Source organism: Frieseomelitta varia, unplaced genomic scaffold (genome assembly GCF_011392965.1).
Source record: "Frieseomelitta varia isolate USP_RPSP 00005682 unplaced genomic scaffold, Fvar_1.2 scaffold_539, whole genome shotgun sequence".
Taxonomy (NCBI): domain Eukaryota; kingdom Metazoa; phylum Arthropoda; class Insecta; order Hymenoptera; family Apidae; genus Frieseomelitta; species Frieseomelitta varia.
Window position 1 is genome coordinate 201,776 of NW_025110300.1, and position 22,128 is coordinate 223,903.

The 22,128-nt window shown below is 34.9% G+C and overlaps 2 protein-coding genes and 1 long non-coding RNA gene across 6 annotated transcripts in view; 2 read left to right on the forward strand and 1 right to left on the reverse strand.

Moving 5' to 3' along the window:
- Positions 1 to 2,964, forward strand: part of LOC122533560 — an 86,003-nt gene extending 83,039 nt beyond the window's left edge. For all 4 annotated transcript variants that reach the window (XM_043663395.1, XM_043663392.1, XM_043663393.1 and 1 more), the window contains one exon: positions 512 to 2,964. In XM_043663395.1, coding sequence (XP_043519330.1) covers positions 512 to 2,501 — 1,990 coding nt within the window. In that variant the 3' untranslated portion in view covers positions 2,502 to 2,964. The remainder of the gene's footprint in view (positions 1 to 511) is intronic.
- A 3,402-nt stretch (positions 2,965 to 6,366) lies between these two features.
- LOC122533559 lies at positions 6,367 to 7,746 on the forward strand. The gene is made up of 2 exons (XR_006307741.1): positions 6,367 to 7,034; positions 7,100 to 7,746. It is a non-coding gene; the product is annotated as an uncharacterized LOC122533559 (long non-coding RNA).
- A 7,774-nt stretch (positions 7,747 to 15,520) lies between these two features.
- Positions 15,521 to 19,511, reverse strand: LOC122533555 (tuftelin-interacting protein 11). Its single transcript, XM_043663384.1, has 8 exons — positions 19,220 to 19,511; positions 18,889 to 19,108; positions 18,639 to 18,816; positions 17,602 to 18,557; positions 17,320 to 17,516; positions 16,813 to 17,241; positions 16,563 to 16,720; positions 15,521 to 15,898 (listed from the first exon to the last, which is right to left on the reverse strand). Exons 1-8 carry the CDS (start codon positions 19,326 to 19,328, stop codon positions 15,650 to 15,652), a joined length of 2,496 nt encoding a protein of 831 aa, XP_043519319.1. The 5' UTR covers positions 19,329 to 19,511; the 3' UTR covers positions 15,521 to 15,649.
- Between the last annotated feature and the right edge of the window lie 2,617 nt (positions 19,512 to 22,128).

A 22,128-nucleotide genomic window follows, 5' to 3' on the forward strand; every position in this document is an offset into this window, starting at 1 on the left:
CCGTGAATTAGATATCGTATATGTGTATACATGTAGTTCATATATATAATGTATATTATATTTATATTTATATTATCTAAATATAATATACGTACTATGTTATATAATTATAATAATATAGTATACATATTACATTATATAACACATATACTATAGTATAATGTAACATTATTATAATATAGTATTATATTAGTATTATATATAATACTATATTATACTATATATATATAGTATAGTATTATATACATATATTAATTACATATAACATACTTTTATATTAATATACATATTATATAATAATATATAATATTACAATAATATAATAACATACATATTGTATAATATAATGTGCACATATATGATATACATATTATATAATATTATAAATATAATATACACACACACATATCATATAAATATGTATAATATCGTAAATATATGATAACAAGCAGTAATTATATACAAAAGAGAAGGCTTCTTTACAAAAACAAATCCTGAATGTCTGTTGCAGCCGAGGTCGCAGAAAATCACGATGGAAGCTCAAGTTTCATCACCAAGCGCTTCCTCCAGAGTACCTGGACCACTACGAGGCGTCGCTGGCCCAAGAGGCGCTCAATTCATCACCCACGCGTTTGACGGAGCCAACGATCCCCAGTCCAGCACCGACCAGCTCCACTTCAACCCCGAGCCCCATAGCGGACGTGCATGGCTGGCTTCAGCGGATTGCAGCCATGCAACAGGAGCTCTGCCCGCAGATCTCGCCCTCTCAGTGTTCGCCAATCGTAAACTCTAGCCAACAACCATCGGGCTCCAGAAGGTCTGTGATCACTTCCACTTCGTCGCACACTGTCAACGCCAGTCAACACCACAATCATAGTCACAATCAACAACAACAACAACAACAACAACAACAACAACAACAACCATCGTCCCAGATATCTACCAGACCTCCAATGAAGTATTCAGATCTGCCTTACATGGGCGAGATCACTTTAGACAATAGCAAGCCTCGACGAGGCAGGAAACCGAAGAAAGCAGACATTTGTCACCTGATCTACAAGAACTACGGCACGATATTGCCAGGCACTCCTGGCCACGAGGAGAAGAGGCTGTCGCCGAAGGACAGGATAGACTGTCGCGAGAGGATCTCGCCGCAGATGCCGTTTCAAAGGACCGACGTTCAGAACAGGATCAGCAGCCTGCTGGAGAAGAGGCTGACCCAGGAGTCTCGGCGAACGTTTGGCGGCACGTTGGAGGGCTGCAGGGAGCAGGACGAGCCATTGAACCTCTGCATCAGAGATCTGAATCAATTGAAGATCAGGCTGTTGAGGAAACACGGCAACGTGTACGAGTCCGGGCAGGTTAAGAGCGAGACGTCTAGCGACGGGGAAGAGGTCGAGTGTATAGGCAGCACGTTTCCCTCGGAACCGAGTTATCGGTCTCTGGATCACATTGGCCGTGGCAATAACACGAATCACAACAACAATAGTATAATTGATCCCATGTTGGGCGCCAATCCTGGATTCGTCTACTGGCCCAATGCCGGCGTGTTCATCCACCCGATGGCGTTGCAGTCTCAGCTGCTCTACTATCAGAAGATGGCGCAGAACGACAAATGCTACGGGAAAACGTCGGACCAGCATTCGAAGGAACAGAAGATCGTGCCCAAGTCCATATACTCCATGATGGAGACGAAGAGCAGCCCGCCTTTGGTACCTGCCACCGTTCAGTCTTCCTCTCAGACCGCGCCGGCCCCGGTGCCACCGCCCCCCGTCTCGCCTAGACCGAAGAGAAATTTGCCAGTGAGCCAGACGCAGGGCCAGCCAACGAAGAGGAAACGCTCGGCGATATTCATACCGCCGATGCCCTCGGAGAACAACAACAACCCGGCGACAGAGGTGAGCATATGCAAGTTCAAGTTCACGGGCGGCGCGAAGCCAAGCCTCCAGGAGAAGAAGAGCTTGTCCGTGGACTCGGGCGGTAACTTCAGGTACTACAGCGGCACCGGGGACAAGAGTATGCGCGGCTACGAGTTCTTCCCGAGGGAAACTCTGCAACAGTCGGCCGGACAGTCTGGCACCTCGACCGGGGCGTTTCTGAACGCGGCCGGCGAGAGGATACAGCCAGTCGCCTGCCAGAGGGGCAGCCAGGAGGATGGTCGCCGCAAGAGGAAGACGAGGAAGTCCCTGCAGAGGGAGAAACTCGAGCAGACGTTCAAGGAGAAGGGCTTTCTCATTCAGACTCAGCAGCTCGAGTCCGCGGAGGGCGCCACCTACTGCAAATTCAGGCAGCTCAGAAAGTTCACCAGATATCTGTTCAGAAGCTGGAAGGACTATCTTCCTGGGAATGTGCGTGAACTGACCGGGACAGTGGACAACGAAATGACGGACGGTGACGTGGAAAGTGATGCCAATGTGCTACCTTCGCCAGTGCCCCATCCCAATATGGTGGACGTGGCGAGTGGATTCGTCGACGAGCATCGAGCTCTCCCTCTAACGTGAAACCTATCGCCGCCAGAGGCGATTTCACTTGGTTCTGTTACGAGTCGATGCTACTTTTAACGCGGCTAGGCACCCGTGTTCTTTGGCTGTCGGTGGATCAGAGGACGTGCATGGCACTTGGCGATCGATACCATGGAGTATCAGTTGGTCTAGGAGATGGATTAGGTCGATAAAGGGTTAGGATTATTGTGAAGGATACAGGTTTCTTTGGGGGGAGGGAGATGATTGAAGGGAGAAACTTGAAGGTTAGGTATGTGAAATAGGGGGGTTTTTTTTCAGTCCTGGGTACGTTTCAAGCAAGAAATAATAATTAAAGTTTTACTAAATTATTATAGTATTTGAATTGTTTTTGCTACTGTCTTATCTTATCTGCCCAGTTGTATCATTTTCAGTTCAAGTAAAATAAATTGGTCTATTTCATTAAAATTATAAAGTTTTATCAAATTTATCGTGTCGTAAGAATTCTATAAAATATTTATTTCAAACAGTTCATCTTGATAAAAATACACAACTGAAGTATACCTGCGAAATATATTTCAACGTGAAAAAAATGAACACACAATTATTTCAAATCGACGATCTCTCGAAATATTTTATTTCTTATTTCAAGTGCTATTTTACCCAGTGCCGTCTGCGTCGTGCAACAATGCGTGCAATCTGTTATTCATGGGAATGCCAAGAACGGGATTCAATTCTCGCGAAAGCAACGAGAGCAACAAATTAGAAAGCAAGATGAGAGAAAGAGACGAGTTAGAAAGGAAGAGTGAGAGAGAGAGAGAGAGAGCAAGGATAAATGGCGTGCGTTGTGGTCGTGTGTTTTTAATAATAATGTAAATCCGATCGTAGCTCCGTGCCAAAGATGGGAGACTGGAATGTACATAACGTTGAGAGGACGTGTTTGTCGTAGTTAACCAAAGAGCGTGGTTTCGTGCTCGCAGATTAGAAGCGGATGCGAACGGCGATGTTCGCGCGAAGAGGCAAGTAAGGAAAAACTTTGTACGTCGCAACCTCAGAAACAAAAGAATTTGAATCAATGCGTCAGTCGAACGTAGAATGTTCATATTTCTCGCGAAAAAGTTTCATTGGCTTATAATGCGAATTAATTTATATTTCATTAGACGAGACAAGGCAAGTGAAAACAAAATTTGGAGAAAATGATTATTCTCTCTTTTTTGATCTCTTTTTATTTTCCAGCATGACACATATACTCAGGTTTTTACAACTACACCGCAAGGAAACGATTATTAAAAAATTATATTCTATATTTTTGCTTTGTCAAAATTCATTTTCGAATGAAAATAACAACTAATTCATCATTTCCATTTTATTATCATTTCCAAATGATCGTTTGTTTGACCCAATTCACTGAAATGAGATAGCTTCGCTGAAAGAAATTGAATTGCATGCAATGAAATGAGAAATTACTCGAGGAAACTGTTTGTGGAAATAAATGCAAGACGAAAGATTATTTTATTTAATTCGAAGAAAAGTCACTTGCTTGTTTAAATAAACAACGTTTAAAATTGTTTCAAGATGATTTGTTATTTAAATAATCGTTTTATTCAAATAATGCCTGAGAGACAGAGAATATTACGCAAAACGAGGGAAATATGCATCTATAGTGTAAAAAAAAAAAAAAAATAAAATAAAATACTGTTATTAAGAGGAATTAGTGTTGAGAATTTTGAACGAGTGACGTGTGACGTTTTCCCTTGGAATCGCGGAATTATTCAGCCTTCTAGGTGAGACTCTCGTCGGTCTTTTCGATGTTTCCAATGCATTTTTCGAAGTTTGCGCGCACTTCCAGCATTGAAGGAGGATTGGAACGAGGAGCGAGAGAGAATTTTATCTCGGACGGAGGATAAGAGAAAGAATAATATTAAGAGGGAAGTAATTATACGATTGTACGTTTATCATGATTATTTTTTAATGGTAAAACTACCCGCAAATTTTATTTAATAACGCCTAACGAAATCTAGTCTTATTTATACTCTTTGTTAAATCAAAAGCCGTGTTTTTTTCTTTATTATTATTATTATTATTATTATATAGATATCAGTTTATTTATGTATGTATATAGTATGTATATGCGGTAGAACTGCATTTATTGGAACGAAATTTATAATATGCATACGTGCTACACGTCGAGATTTTGGAAGTATATTTTATTACTTAAAATTTAATTATTAATTGATTTTATTGCGCACCCGTTGTAGAAATATCAAGTAAATTATTTACGATAATTGTTATTAGTTCATTAGGAAAATTGTTTTCGTGGCCGACAATCGTCATCGATGAGGGGAATTCTGAATAATCAGACAGCGGAATATCATGCAAATTTATAATAAAAATTTTGAAGGTACAATTAAGAAAATAGAATGTTGATGGAAATGTTACACGATATCCAGATGTTATCACTACACTTTTCATGTCCTGTACCTTGTCATGAAAATTCTGCACGTTCAAATTTTTTATAAATACATAAAAATCCACAGTGTATTGTTCGATCAAAATATTTTAAAAATCGTGGAGTTAGTTTCTACTGTGAATTTTTCGGGAATAACACAGAAATAAATTTTCCTCGTTAGTAATTGATCTTTGTCGGCAATGAAACACTTGTAATTGTTATTTGCAAACAGAAATATTTTATGTTTGGAGAAATAATTGTTATCTTGCCGTGCGATTTTTATGCGAATTCATGCTTAATTAAGAGAGTAAAATCTCGGTAGTAGAAAAAAAATCGCTTCGCGCATGAAACACAGGGAAAGTAGTGGGCTTTAAATATTTTATACTTCAAAATTTTTCTCTACGAGTTGTAAAATTTTCTACAACAAAAATTACTTTTTACGATTGACGGGGAAAAAAATAATAATCCTGGGCGAAAAGTGTCGAATTGTACGTATGCAGTTTGGTGAAGTTTGATGGGGGGAAGAAAAATCATAAAAATTTTATTTTAAGGAAAAGCTTAAACAACATAGAGAATATTGTTAAGAAACAAAGAGCTGCTTGGAAAGAAAAGTTCCACCGTAGTTCTAAATGAAGTTCTACCGTAATTTATGCCGACGCATGGTGTCCATCCATCGGAGTGTACTCGAAACGAGAGAAAACGTAGAAACATCAATTAAATTCAAGATCGACGAAGATCATTATGATGCTGCCACGTTCGACGAATGATATATAAAAAAATGTTTAACCCTTTGAGTGTTTTAATTTGTAGTAGAGTATCGTTACAGGTGCTGTCACAATTAATAACAAAACATGATTGATTTATAGCTTCAACGAAGATGACATACTGAACAAATACATTACAATATAGTTATGTTTTAATACATAAATATATTACAAAAGATATATATTTAAAGATGAATGCATTCTTAGTTCGTATTTTTAAATGTAAGCCTCGTTCGACATTGAAACTTTCGATTCCTGGGAAAAACGCTCACAGGGTTAAAATGCGAGTGAAACGATCGTACCTGAACAACTTGCGTTTGCTTCAACGAGAGCCTGTTTTCGTCGATTTTTTTCACTTTTGAGAACGTTCCGTTTGCTCATTTCTAGAATTCCTGGTGATTGAACGAGCCCGATAACAAACGCGCCGGCGGGTCTCCGTTGTTCGTGGAGAGAGATCGAACGCTCAAAATGGCGATGATAAGCGATGGAACGATGGAAAGTGCAACAGGAACCGTCCTATAATCCGTGTATCGTTATTATCCTGTGCAGCGACGAGTATCATTTTGTACGTATTGCCGATTGTAAAGACATCGAGTTCTTATAGTCTGTAATAATAAACTGTAATTGTTACTGATCTCTCCCTGTTCATCTTCTTTAAAAATCGATCTAAATTTCTTTCTTTTTTTTTTTTTTTTTTTTTTTAAAAATTGATTTAAATTTTTTTTTTTTTTTTTTTTTTTTTTTGTTTTGTTTTGAACGAGATATAATACGAGATAATATTTAGCATGTAACGACTCTTTCGTTGTCGTTTGTTGTCTCGAATTAATCGGCTAATTTTTATTTATTTTATTTAGCGCTGTTCTTTAAGTAAAACTATCTGTTTCACTGTTGCCAAAATTTTTCTAACTCTATATCTGAATTATATTCAGTCTTGTATAAATTACTCTTGTGAAAAACTCTTGTATAAATTACAAACAAAATAATACGTGGTGATATTTAATATTTATTGGCTGTACTTTTGTATTCTCTGTTATCATTTTTGTATTTTCAAATTTATTGACTTTGAATTAATTGGTTGATCTTCATTTTATTTTGTATTTTATTCCAATAGAATTATTTAGCGTTAGTCTCGTTGCTGAACTTTTGGCCAGCCTGTGGACTTATTTTCAAAATGCAAGAATAATTCCTGAACTTTACTCGCTTAGCGAGAATATCTTATTTCTTTATAGTGTCTCCGATGTATGTTTTCAATGTATTCTATACATATACATTATAAATTACCCAACGAGCTCTCCCCAACATTTGAGGGGTCAAAATTCGCGGCCTGTTAAAAATAAAACAATGTTGGACCGTGTCGCATAGGTACAATGTCCAAATTATACACAGGCACAAATAGATCTATAATTAATCTATAATTCTGATTATAGAAGGTTGAATCTCTTCTGAACTCGTGCACTCATTGATGCATCGTGGATCATCGGGAACGATGCAACTCGGTTGACCAGGTAAGCGCTTGCACGCATGCGCGTACACGCAGAATAAAGATGCGTGTGCACGCACTGGCCGGGTCTCAACTCGATACAGCCTAGCCATTCATGCATACGCCCATTCATACGTCTGCTCGGCTCACCTTGAACACTTTTTATCATCGTTCGATGTGGTTGTGGAGCGATGTGTACCTTCATACGTGTATACATACGTGTATGTATATATATATGTATAGCTATGGACGTGAGAAGGATCTCGGTATGCTTTTAACATTTCATTGTTGCACAATTTTGAAAATTGCAGCGAATGTTATAAGTTACTGTCTAACTGATTCTTCCTCACCTGATGATACACGTGGAGAATTCAGAAGTTTGGCTCATTGAAAGTAAAGCATGGTCGCGCCATACGAATATCTTTTTATTGTTAAAAGTATTGGTTCGGTTATTGCAATATTGATTATTACCATATTGTAATTGAATTGTTCTCATTGGCTGAGTTTTGAGTTGAAATGTAATTAGGATACTTGTAATTTGTAGTTAAAATGTAATAACACATTTGTAAGCTGAAATACAAAAATGTAACATAGTTTTAGTGGAAAATTATTACTATACTCTGATTAGATTCTGAATCCTCCATACCATTCAGAAGCTACACATGTGGTAATGTTACATTACATTTATTCTAACTCAAAATTTATTATTATATTTGCTACTATCTTCTTCTTTCAATAAAAGAATTTATGAATGTAAAGTATTTCTTTTCTTAAGAATTGAATATTAATCATGTATCTCTATAGTAAAATTAACAAATGAAAGTTCAGTTATCTTCTGATTGGGCTTGACTTGATTTTCTGATCCAACTCTCTGGCTGATCTTGTTAGAAACTAATATAATATCATCTGAAGAATGATAAAGGTTCTCTTCTTTGAAACTGATGATAAAATATCTAAAACTGTGAAAATTTGATTCAAGATTGTAAAAGATAAATCAACATTAGTAATTGCTTATATTATTAATCTTCATGAAAATTTTGTTTTAAATGAAGATAATTAAAGTAATGAAACTTGGATAAAAAATTATTTCGCCTGTTAAATATTATAACAATTATTTGCTGCGTTTTAGATATTGCTCATTATATTTGCTGCGTTTTAGATATTGCTCATTATATTACGTGTATTTGTATATCTTTGAATTTCTCATATAATATATACATCTTTCTCAAACGAAATAAATTCAATAAATTTAAATAGATGTTTTGTATATAAAATATTTGTATATATTTTTATTACGTCCAATCTGTGCATTTTTGTATTTTCAAATTTTTCATAAATGAATTTCCTTTTCATCAGAATATTCTTCATCTAAAACGAATTCAATTTCTTCTTACAAAATATTTAATATCTGATGCTTTTCCTGTGCAAGAACATTATCCTTAATTAATTAATTATCCTTCTTCGTTTCTCGTACAACTCGCACTATATTCAGTTTACGAACGACCACGAGTCAAGAAGATTTGATGTGGAATTGTTCGAAGCGAAAAGACGTCGTCGTCGTCGTCGCCATTCTTCTTCGTGTCGTCGTCGTCGGCGTCGTTGTTCAGCGTGGCGCGCACAATGACTGCAGGTTTCCTAATACGGTCTCGTCGCGCAACCCGATGAAAAAAAGAGGAATTTTGGCCAGCACCAGGGGCCTGGGAAGCAACGTTCCGCGTTAGATGCTGCCGGTAGAAATTTAACAATTGGCCGCCGTTCTCTTGAAAACCTCGTTTTCTTCTCGTACTTCCTGTTTGTTTCGATGAACACTTGTTGTCAAGTTGGTACATGGTGAAATGTTTTTCAAAAATTTGAATTTCGCCTATTAAATTTCGTCCCTATAGTGATTTACGAAAGTATTTATAGAATTTATGGAATTTATACACAAAAGTAGAACTTATATATATATATATATATTTTTTTTTTTTCAATTTATGGCGACCCATTATATCTAGCTCATAACGTATTTAAACCCTTGTTGTAGAAGAACAAATTTTACATATATAATCATATATATCATATATATAACATTTATGTTATTGAAGTTTGAAACAGATTTAGAACTGTATTATGCAAATCAAATTGAAAGAAATCTACAAATAAATTATAAAGAAGTAAAACGAAGTATTTATTAATAATTACTGTTATTATATTATTATATTACTATATCATAAATCTTTTAACATTAAGGCACACAAATAAGAGCACACTAATTAATTGCTCTAATACATTAGTTGTCCAAATTGGCACTTATGAACAGTACTGTATTAAATATAGATAATTTCTATATCTATTTTTACATTTATTTCTAATTTCAGCAATATAATCATGATAATTGTGCCTTAGTATATTTTAATATGATATTTTATATATATATATATTACTATATCATATATAATATTTATTATAATTCAACTTTGTTATAAAAAGTACTTCCTTTTTATTTTAACTTTTTCTGCACAATATATTTTAACATTAGGGCACACAAATAAGAGCACACTAATTAGTTGCTCTAATACATTAGTTGTCCAAATTGGAACTTATGAACAGTACTGTATTAAATATAGATAATTTCTATATCTATTTTTACATTTATTTCTAATTTCAGCAATATAATCATGATAATTGTGCCTCACTATATTTTAATATGATATGATATTATATTGTATATTTGGACAACTAATGTATTAGAGCAACTAATTAGTGTGCTCTTATTTGTGTGCCTTAATGTTAAAATATATTGTGCAGAAAAAGTTAAAATAAAAAGGAAGTACTTTTTTAACAAAGTTGAACTATAATAAATATTATATATGATATAATAATATAATAACAGTAATTATTAATAAATACTTCTTTTTACTTCTACAAGTTCTTTTGCATAATTTATTTGTAGATTTCTTTCAATTTGATTTGTATAATACAATTTTAGATCTGTTTCAAACTTTAACAACATAAATGTTATATATATGATATATATGATTATATATATAACATTTATTCTTCTACAGCAAGGATTCAAATACTTTATGAGCTAGATATAATGAGTCGCCATAAATTGAAAACTACAGAGGAACGATGATATCATGAGCTTTTAATTTATCTTGTTACTTTCTTGACACGAACGTCTGTTTCTTGAGACTCAAATATTGATCCTTTATTCGGTATAACGGAATTAAGAAATTAATAAAACCCGTTACGTCGATACAGAAAGGTTCAACAAATTGAATAAATAAATAAATAATATTGATTTTAATGTTCCAACTGTTCGATACGTTAATAAATTACTAGAAAGTTCAACGAACTCTATACAAACCATTCTTAATCCATAGTCTTCTCCATTATATCAACACGTATCCCCACCTATCGTCTTTTCGCGCGAAACAGACAAATTACCTGTCTTTACTCTTATCCCCACTCAACATCCCCACAGACATATACACGCATACATATATACATATGCGATACATTCTCCGAAATTCTGGCGTTACAAGGAACAGAGAGTAGCCAGAAGTTGGGAGGCGTTGTTGCTTCCTTTGTGTTTCCACGGACACTGGCAAGTGTCCCTTATATGGCAGAAAGATAAGGAGTTCGCGCGTCCAGTAAATCGGCGATTTAAGGTGCGTCGCCGGCTGGCGAGACACGGCGGAGATAGCGAGCGCGGAATTGCATCGAGCGTGAAGCGTGAAGCGAACAAGCAAGATCGGATAGAGCCAGGGCTGCCGCGGCCGGTTCGGTCGAAGGAAGACAGGTTCGCGCAGTCCACGGACAGGTTCGTTCGCGAAAAACTTCAATTTGTCTCGCACACTCACTCCCCTGTCCTGCGCCGCCAGGATATCTCCGGCGGATAACGCGCATGCTCTTGCGCACGCGCACTGTCGAACAGGGAAACGAGACTGCTGCGCGAGTGTGCAGGAGCTTGACGTTGTTTGAAATTAGTAGAATACGAGTCTCTAATAATACGAGATCGAACGAATGCTAAATTTTATTTTGTATAATATATATAAGTAATAATATATATAATATATATAAGTAATAATAACCCCAATATGTATAATGTATGTATAATATATAGAAGTAATAATAACCCCAGTAATAATCTGTTAATGGTTAAACCTTCTCTATATATAATAACTCATAGATTTTTTCCTTTCTCTTAAAATTCAATTGATTAATAAATAATATTTAACATTGTTGATTTAGATATTATACTGGTTTTATATTTGGTTTTAATTCAGTTTTCAGTTTTATAGTTTCTATAAGAGGAGACTGTAAAATACAAATGTAAAGTAAAATTAAATACCTATAATTTTAAAATCTTAAGTTAATAGAGCACTAATAATATTTGAATAGTAAATGTGTAGAATAATATATAATTGAGATATTATTATCATATCTTTCAAGAAGAAATTTAGACTTATATATTTATTTTTTCCATAGTACCGATTTTATCTATTGTCATTAACTCTCATATTTCATTCAAACTTAAATACTGTTACTGCAAACTAAAAATCTTCAAATACTTGCAAACGATTGCACATACGTACCCCCTCATGTCGGGTATGAAAGGAATCATCTCATCTAGTCTGATGAAAAATCAAAATGCGAGACTGAAACGAATTAAACGAATCTCATACTCGCTGCCAGCATATCCCGAAGACATTCTCCATCGTAGAAACATTTGCTTTTTATACGGGGTGTCAGCACACGGCGCGCTCTCTGCAATTATATTCGTCTTGAATGGCGTCCGAGTCCGCGCCACGAGGCGTGGGCGGAGCCAGGCGATTTTAAACAACTATCTGTACGCATTAATTAAACGAAGCCGGGAGGCTCGTTCTCGATACACGACGACTCCATACAAGGTGACCGGTCTTAATTTGGCATTCGCGAAATAGTAACACTGGTGCTGCTCAACGCGCCCATTGTTCTGTCCAGCGTGACGTAGACAACCCAATAATTAATTAACTGTATTTCATCGAACGCTTTCGACCCTCTTGTATGTCTGTCTTGCGTTGGATAAAGCTAAAAAAGAATTATTATCGTTAGATACCATTTTAGCGTATTTTTAGGGAAGGGTAATTAAAAAGTCGCCTATTTTGTAGGGCAGCAAATAATAGCTTATAATGAGACTTCAAGCTGACGATAAAGTCACAGTGGTAATTTAAATTGATATTAATATATATCAGTTACATATATTTAATTATAATACCAATATAGTATAACTTAATAGTATGTTATATTATAACAAATTGAGATATTGAATTCTATTTTGCATTTTATGTTCTCTCGGATCAATTGAACCGAATCACGCAAAAGAGACAAAATTTTCTTCAATATTTTAAGATGTAATACCTCAGTAACTAAATTAAGATCCATGAATCCTTGTCGTCTTCGAGAATTCATCTATAATCAAATACAAATCCAATCCAATCGAAAAGAACGACGCGAGAACAAGCTTTTACTTACGTAAGACGTTCTGTCTTTATCATGCTGCCGTGGTGACACACGACAACAAGCCGATAATTCCGTCCGATTAAGATGCACCATGTCGAGACGTGCTCACGCAATTCACGTAATTCGCGCAATTAACCCCTTAGAGCCGCATTCCCAGCCGTTCGTCGGCATCCGGTACGCTCGTCGTTCGTTCATCGTTGTTTCGTTGAAGAACGGGTTCATGAATGAACCCGGCTGTAGTTCGACAAAAAGCCAGCTTCCCTCTTTTTTTTCCTTCCTCGCCTTATTCGTCTCATTGTGCATCTGTTTCTCTCTTTCTCTCTGCTGAGTGCAACGAGAGAAACTGGTAGAGATGGGAACGAGTGCCTCACAAGTGGGATGGATTCGAATCATTTATCAAGCATTTTCAATAATACTTGCAAGTATACTCGGACCTAAGCGTGATCATTTCGAATGTTTGAGTGCGAGTACTTGCGAAAATGAAAACAACACTACCAAGTAAATTCAAATATTGGTGAATAGAGAGTATCTCTAATGCACATGCGTCTGTTGCGCATACGTTTGACACGCATGTGTCTAACGCGCATGCGTCATAACCTTATGAAAAGTCCCATTTTCGCTTTTATTTTTCAACAATTTTCAAATATTCTCTGTCTTCCATTTTACTAATACCGTTGCATATATGCAACTTAGTCCTCTATATTCAGAATTTTCTTTATTTTGTTTATTAGTAAATTGTAGCTAAGAACTAATAATTTGTTTTAGAATCTAGTATTTTTATGATGTATTTATTTTAATGGTGTATTTTATTGATGAAGTGTAATGGTAAAGTAGCAAGTAAACAAAATAAAATTATCAATACGTGGATATATAAATATGTATCTTTCAAGTTTCAGAGCGATAACCTGAAAATTAATGAAAAAAAAAAAGAACAAAACAGACGAACAATTGACAATACATCTTCTGATTCAAGGAAACCATAAATGTTTACAGCTAGATTAGATTTTTGTTGTGACAGGGATTTTGTCGACTGGAAGCGTGAAATTTATTTTTTCTATACACAATTTTCAAATGTTGACTTGTCAGACGCGTTTTCTCTGTTGCAATTAATGCGCATGCGTCTGATACGCATATATTTGACGCGCATGCGTCTGACACATATTCGACTCTAGTAATTTTATAAACGTCGAGTTCATTCCAGGTATAAAATGAATTTGATGACAATGCAATCACACTCGTTGAAACATTCTTACTTTCGAGTATAGAAGAGAAGTTTAGACGTCGAACTTGAGTACGTATTGAACTTGATCCCATCTCTAGAAACTGGTATCGGCACAATGCTGACGGAATACGCTATCAGACTCCCTCTATCCGGCTGCTATTTCAACCTCCGCAGCGCCGCCGAGCAGCTGAGGGCAAGAAACAGACGCCACCGGAAATCATCATTCTCCCCAGGTAGGTTTAATCGAAGGGAAAACTGGAATACGCCGCGGGCTGACTGACAACAGGAGCAACCTGTCCGCGGCCGTTCGATCAGGATTCCGTGTGCACGATTTTTCTCGAGCGCGCGATCAGGATCAGTGCAACGATCCTCTTTCCCTTTGAGAACGAGTATTTTTGCTTTTTCTTCTTTTTCTTACAGATGGACGCTGATTAATTAGACGTATTGTTGCGGCAGACGGGTGTTCTTCTAACGGCGCCACTGAGCCAGGAAACGACGTGTTTCTAGCTCTGAGTCTGGTTTAGAAAAGGAGTAGATAGTTTATTTGTACAAAATATTCTTATAATTGTTAAATTAAATTTTATATATATGTAAAGTATTTTTAATAATTATTAAATTTTAATAATTATTAAATTTAATGTAAAGTATTTTTATAATTATTAAAATTTGCCTACAATTTTAATTGCCTTTGAATTTTTATAATTTGCTAATTTTATATTTATAATTTTGTAAATTATAGAAATATAATATTATGTAAGATTATATATCTAATTTTCCATAATACTGCTATAATATCTTCCAAAATTTGACCATGTTCACTAAATGTATACCGATGTAACTCTGTACTGTACCTATCACAATATTTGGAGAACACACGTGACTGTAAGTTTCACGGCAATGCGACGAGACGTGATACGATACGATGACGACCAGCGCGTACACCAGCTGGCCCAACTTCTTGTCCGACGTCCGACAGCTGCAACGAAAACGAAAAATCGGAATCGCAATCAACGGGAGCAAGAACTTGACTTCTGGAAGGGATACGAGATCATCTATGTGGACCAAGACAGAGAATGACGAGGAAGGGTAGGATATGAATTCAAAGATGCAAATAGATGTGATTTTTAATGGGAATGATTTATGTAGCAATAGGTTACGAAGAAATTACTTCAAATGTATGCGGTACAGTTACTTACCTCGGAAAGTAATTGAACATTTATGGAAACTTTTAATGTATATATAAAATCTTTTGAAATTCCATTAACATTGTAGTCAATTGTCATGATTATATTAGTCAAGTTTGAAATAATTTTAAAAATATATAACACAAATTATAAGATATTTAATATAATTGTAATACAATTATTATATTAATAATTGCATTATATTAATAAATATTTCGTTAATAAATATTCATCACAATAAATATAATAATATTCATTTAATATTCAGTTAGGTCATTTTTAACGTTTATTATATGCTTAAATAGCTATAGCAAATATGTTTGTAGTAAATATTTTGTAACTCCTATGTACATGTGTTTATCAAAATTTTAATTTAAAAAAGTCATAATAGTCGCTTCTTATAGTTTATGTTGAATGATGTGCTAGATGTAGATAAGAAAGGGTTTGTAATGAATTATTGTAAATCCAGATATATAAAAAATGACAATTAATTTTATTTGCTTTGCACTTGATCCAGTGTAATTCTTTTAATATTGTGTCCTAAAAGGTTATTTTACAACATATATACAAGATAAATAATTATACACATTGTCCGAACATTCTAGAGTTCAGACATGTCTAGTAAAGCATTTAAGTGCGTTGGCATCCAATTCATGCCATTGTGACAAACGAATAAAACATTTCCGTCTATATAAGCTTGAACATTGCCAACTTTATACACTTGTTTTGCTTCTCTATACCGATTTGGTATTGGCATAAATAATATACCTCGTTCCTCGCATTTCTTTTCAACGAGATCTTTAAAACCTTGAGGTATCTGTGATGCAGTTCTGACTGCTTCAGCAAGTCTCTGCAAAAAAAAAATAATACATAGTATTGATAAGATATTTATAGAACTTTATTAATTTAGCATACTGGTGACTGACTATTTTGAAAGCAATAACATCTTTGCTGAATAAACGTCGCCAATAATCATCTAAACATCTGCGTTACAAATTTATAAATAATATTTTCTTATAAGATTCTTATGGATAAAATTTTTATGTATATCATTATGTTTTTAAGGTTACAGATGTTGCTTTAAATATTATAACTAGATTTAAGAAACTAGATTAATTAGATTATAACTAGAAGAATTTAGAAATACAGATAAAGAAATAGAATTTAAACAGAGACTTGTTTCACTTTTTAAATATAACAAGTGCTGTACTTTTGATATTTTGTATACATGTATATATTTTTCTATAAATGCATAAAAATATTACACTTTTAAATTTCTCTAAGTGCATAAAAATAGATGTTTTATGTGTTTTTATATATTATGTATATTTATTTTTGCATCTTTTAATTTTCCCAAAAGGCAAAAATGTCGAGTATAATTATAACATTTTGAGAAAATAATATTAAACTAAAAATATAAAGCCAGATTATATTTATAATAATATGAAGTCAAACTGACAGGTTCTGCAATCTAGTGATCCAAAGGTTGAAAGTAAATTAAAATTAAATCGTACCTCCATTCTAGGTTGAGCGGTTGAAGGCATTTGTGACATAGTAGGTTGAGTCCTTTCTAAGCTCGTTAAATACGAAACTTGTTCCATCGCGCCAGGTTGATGACTCTGCGGCACGGAAACTGCTCTATTCATCATTTCTAATGCTTTTTTAAAGTGTTCTGTAAATTAACAAATGTATGATTATAGATTTACAACTTTATTCGTTAGTAAAAATTTAATACTTTTTTTCTTCTTAATTTTAGACACGCACCTTTCACCAATGGTTCGGCCAATATTTTTTCACTCAACATACTTTTCCATCCCATATACCAATTCGTAACTTGATCATAATTGGGAGAATGATTTAACCACAAAGCCAAAACTTGTAACCATTTAGGGAAAAAGAATTTATCCAACAACCCTGCCATTATGTGAGAAGGAATTAATTCCTTCCATTCATACACCCAGTTCCATTGATCTAAATGTTGCTGATGTGGATTTATAACGAATTCTGAAAGTGCTATTTGTAATTTTGGGATGATATTTTTTACTAGAAAAGCTTCCATATCTCCTTTGGCAAAAACTGTAGACCATGGTTGTAACATTAACCTAGCAGATCTATCAGATGGATGCCAACCACCCAATGCGGATCCCAGTTTACGTCGTATTATTGGATATATCAAAGTATCCAAACGAACTCCTACAATAATATAACAATATTAACATAATTTCTTCGTGTTCTTAATTAATGGTACATTAATTTTGTATGTGTACATACTTAAAAGTGGTATCCAAGGATGAATCCATGTGTGTATAGGCACTGTATCAGTAAGAGGATTCCATTCTTCTACTTCCAAGGTTAATTTAGGGAGAATTAGCATATCTAAAATATTTTCTAATATCCATTTTGGAAGCAATGGCATCCAATGTTCTAGTAACTCAATTAGTGGTTCTGGTTGTCTACACGTCCACTGTCTATAAAAAAGAAATCATATACGTATATATATAATATTATACAAGCACACTGACTGAAATTTTTCAAGTGAAACAAATTACTTACTGTATAGCACCCCTAATTGATGGCATCCACGAATTCCAGACAAGATGATCATATGGATGCATAGTTCTTGTCTGGAGAGTGGTGGTACCAGTCACTAAAATATTTTTCCACTGATGGAATAGTTTAATACATTGTTTCGGTTGTATTAATGGATTCCAATTAGCTAAACAATCCTTTATCTTCGGGCCAACGAAACTGCTAGCTAATTCACCAAGTTCGTACATTTTATACTCCTCATAATATTTATCTTGCAAGTCTTTGAAAGCATCTGCGGTTTCTTGTAACGTTAATTGATTTGTTTCGTCCATCAATCTATCTACAATTGCGAGAACATTTTCTAACGTATCAATCAACTGACCATGTTGATCTATGACTTTAGATAAGTTTTTCTTTTCTGCTTCTAACGCAACTACTCTATCACTTAGATGCCGTGTCCTTCTGTCATTTTGTATAATATCCTGCTCACACATATCCACAAGTATATTTAAATTGTGCTGAAGTTCTGGCAGTGCAAAATTAATTTTAGATTTTTTATCGGTAACTACAACATTCTCGTCTGGTCGTTGTTGCCCTCCAGCTATCGCATGATATCCACTAAGAATCCTTTGCTCAGGTCCAGTCATATCTATGACTTTAACCCTACTCATTTCATTTGATATTCTTACTTTCTTATTGGGTTTTAGCTTTCCATCTTCCAAAACTTGATCGACGCTCCGATATATGTAATTTACTTTTTTCTTTGTCACACTTGCGTCTCCTTTTCTCCATTGCGATAATTTGGCTTTCGATTCCTTTCCTTCTTCCGTTTCTTCATCCTTTTTCTTTTCAGGAACTTTAGGACCTTTCTCCGGACCATAAGCACCAATTGCTCCTCTACCTTTTCTCAGATGTGCTTCTACTGGTGCACTTATACCTTGCAATTGTTTGCCCAAGCCTTTTCCAGGTTCAAAACCCATCTAGATCATACAATGTTTGGATATAAGTATATCTATATGATAGTATCAATAAAATAATTATTACATTACTATTATACATACCTGTAGCAACAGTTTAGCTCCAATTCCTTTTGTATAAACCTCCCAACTTCCCATTCCACTTTGCATTAACAAAGGATTTACTTTATGCTTCTTTCTACGTAAACCTGCAATGTCTCCATCGGTATTCAATGAAAATGATGTGCGTTGCTGTAAGGAACTTGGCCTTTCATCTTCAGAGCTACAAATAGAAAAATAACTTATCAATCAGAAGAGAGCATGAAGCAAATAAGTCTCATTGTCTGAAATTTACCTTGAACTATTTGGAAATTCTTTTTGTGATTTATTTGCGCTCTCATTATCACTTTCATCGTCGTCTTTGTCCCCTGTTTCTTCTTTTGGTTTTCCAGCTTGTTGAATGCCTCCCGCTACAAAATTCACGGGCGTTGTATAATTCTTTGGTCCTTTATCAAAAGTTTTGAACGACGGTCTGGCAGACAATTCATCCTCGTCGCTATCATCGGCCCAAATGCCTAAAACAACAAAGTTTTGGTTAGTTTTTGACATTCACGTTACAACGACAAAAAGACGAATTCAATAACATTCTGAACAAACATGATAATCGTCTGAAAAGTAATACTCACCAAGCATTTGCTGCTTTTTCGATAATTTACGCCTGGGACGATTAATATTGAATTCATTTTCAAGGTCGTAATCTGTGATCTCAAAGCTCTCTACTTCGTCTTCCGACATTTTATCGATGTTTAATAATAAAACTGCGTTTAATTTAACGATCGTTATTACACGAAACAAATTATATTCTAAATCCTATGTAAAAACAAAGTGAAACAATAACTTATGTAAGTATCAAACATTAGAGGTTATGTTTTGTTCTATGCTTACAGATAGCTACCAGTGCTGCCAAGAGTATATGACATAAGCACAACATTAAAATGTCACGCACATACATGTGCATGTATAGTATATATAAACTTATGTTGTTTAACATTTCGTATATATTTTTCTTCTTTTCGTTACACAAATCAAATACATTTTGATACAGTTCGAAGAAAACTCGATTCCTTATATTTAAACAAGAAAATGAAAATGCATTTCGAATACGAATACGTAAGTTTTCATCTTTTTCTCCAATGCGTTTCGATAAAACCTCGTTGCAAAATTATCGCTGAAATTTTTAAAATTTAAACTTTCGCGCCAGCTTCGAAATTATTAGTTGCAACAGATAGGAATTATAATTGGAATTCTCGGAAAAATTATTAACGTTTTCAAAGAATTTCCGTGATTATTGAATCTTTTTTCTAATCTTGTACATCGATGCTCGTTCGAGGCGAACGTAACGCGATTCAAAAACGAGAATATGAGCCTGGAAGGGAGAGCATCCATTTTGAAGAGATGTCGCCGTGCGCGCAAGTTTCGCGGTTGGCAGCGCTGCGTGCTAGGGTTTTGCAAAAGCTACGAACAATTTTTGGGTAGTGGCTTTGAGTGACATCGTAACCTTACGACGCGCGGCTAACACGAGTCGTTGCATGTTATTAATGATCTACCGGGGTATTTGAAACAATCTGTATTTTATCACTGCCCGATTAACGCGCGGTTCAGTGTCAGTACGGTGACGGTGTTAGTGCTGGTTGTTTGCTGGTGCCGGTTTGTTGTCGCTGCGCCTCGTTCAAGAGAGAAACTGAATCTGATCTGACAATGGGAAACGTTCACACTTGCGGTCCAAACGAGGCTCTCGTCGTATCAGGTACGTGGAGTAGATGTGGTATGAGTGTTTTTCTCGCAGATTAGTCAGGCGATGCGATATATTAACTTAGAGCTGCACCGCTTGATCCTCCCCCGTAGTAAGTTGAGATTCTGTGTATCGCCGGTTACGCGAAAAATACGTCAACGGTGGTACGCTTCGAATGATTGGTGGTTGTTGTGTTTGCTGAGCTGCTTCTACGTTGCATCTGTAAATTTGCAAATTAACTCTGACCAATTCTGATCTGTCAATATCGGTGTGTTCGAGCCCACGCGTAGTGACACTTGCCAATTTGTGCATGTGTCACTAGCTCTGTCCCTTTGTGCGCAATAAGCAGAGAGAATCTCGACTAATCGTCTCTGCGTTGAATAACAGTACACGTCATACACGACGGACGTGGGAATTTATTCTTAACGTCAGAGCAAACGAGCGATTAAATTCTGAAACGTCGAGATGTAACGTGTTTAATTTCTATGAAATTAACTTCGATTGTCACGTTGTTGATAAGAAGAAAAACGTGATTCACGGAACGCGGTAAACAAATAGGAATGTTAATTCGATCGTATTGTTTGTTGGAAGATCGGAATATTGATGTCAATATTGGGAGAAAAATGTCGAAGAGTGTACAGAGATACGAGTGTATCTTGAATAACCTCAAGGTGAAATGAATAGAGATAGACAGTGGTTTAATTCAGGCAATTGGATACAGGCTCATAGGGTTAATAATCCGAATATGTATGTATGTGTCGGTGCAAACGCTGACGGTTCATTGTTTTAACAAATGATTTCATTTCGTACGTGTTGTTTCTCGCCATTGCTCTCTCTGTTTGCTTGGGAGAATTTTTTTTTTTTACGTACGAAGATGAACACGAATCGTAATTGCGCATGTTACTAGAAGTTACAGTCAGGAAGTATCGTACATACATTATATTTGAAACAGGAAAGGTAGAGGCTTACTGAAAGTACTTTATGGATTTCAATTAATTTGTTAAAATTAGATTATTTCTAAAAACGAATCAAATTCATATAATACCTAAAGTAAATGAAACTTTTTTTGATCACAGTTGTAACAATAATGTTCACATTTTGTACTCGTAGTAATTGTTTTGGTGATTTTAAATATGGTAATTTTTTTTTCACCGATTTACAATATAAGATACATCGTCGTTTCCTTTCAATTTCTTAACTTTAATTAACTTTAATAAATTGTTATGTAAAAGATGTTTGAAAATTTTTGTTTCTTTTTTCTTAAATATTTAAATATTCGAATTTTAAATATTTGAAATTTATTCGATATACATCTGTATGTTGTAGATTTTTGTGACTGATATTTTTTCCCTAGATACGTGTAACATTCATTCGGATAATTACTTGGTTAAAAAACTTAATTAAAAATAGTCATATTACGACATCAGGTGAAAAAATTATAGCTAGCAGGGGAATTAGGTCTAAAATGTTGATTATATTGCTGCAGAAATTGGAACGAAGATAACAATTAATTGTTAAACGATCGATATTACAGCTCGATATTACAGATTCATAACTGAAATGGCGGGAATGTTTACAAGACTTTCAATATTTATGAGTCTCTAAAAATACTTCCACACATATTATTAAATTACGATATAACAAATTCAATACATTTTATGCTTCACTTATGAAACGAATTATAATAAATTTTGTTATAATATAATTAGAATCTTTTTAGTGAATGATTGTTGGCGATTTCTATTGCTGACAGACGAAAGATTAATTTCAAACAAATCATTTTTAACTCGTTGAATATCAGCA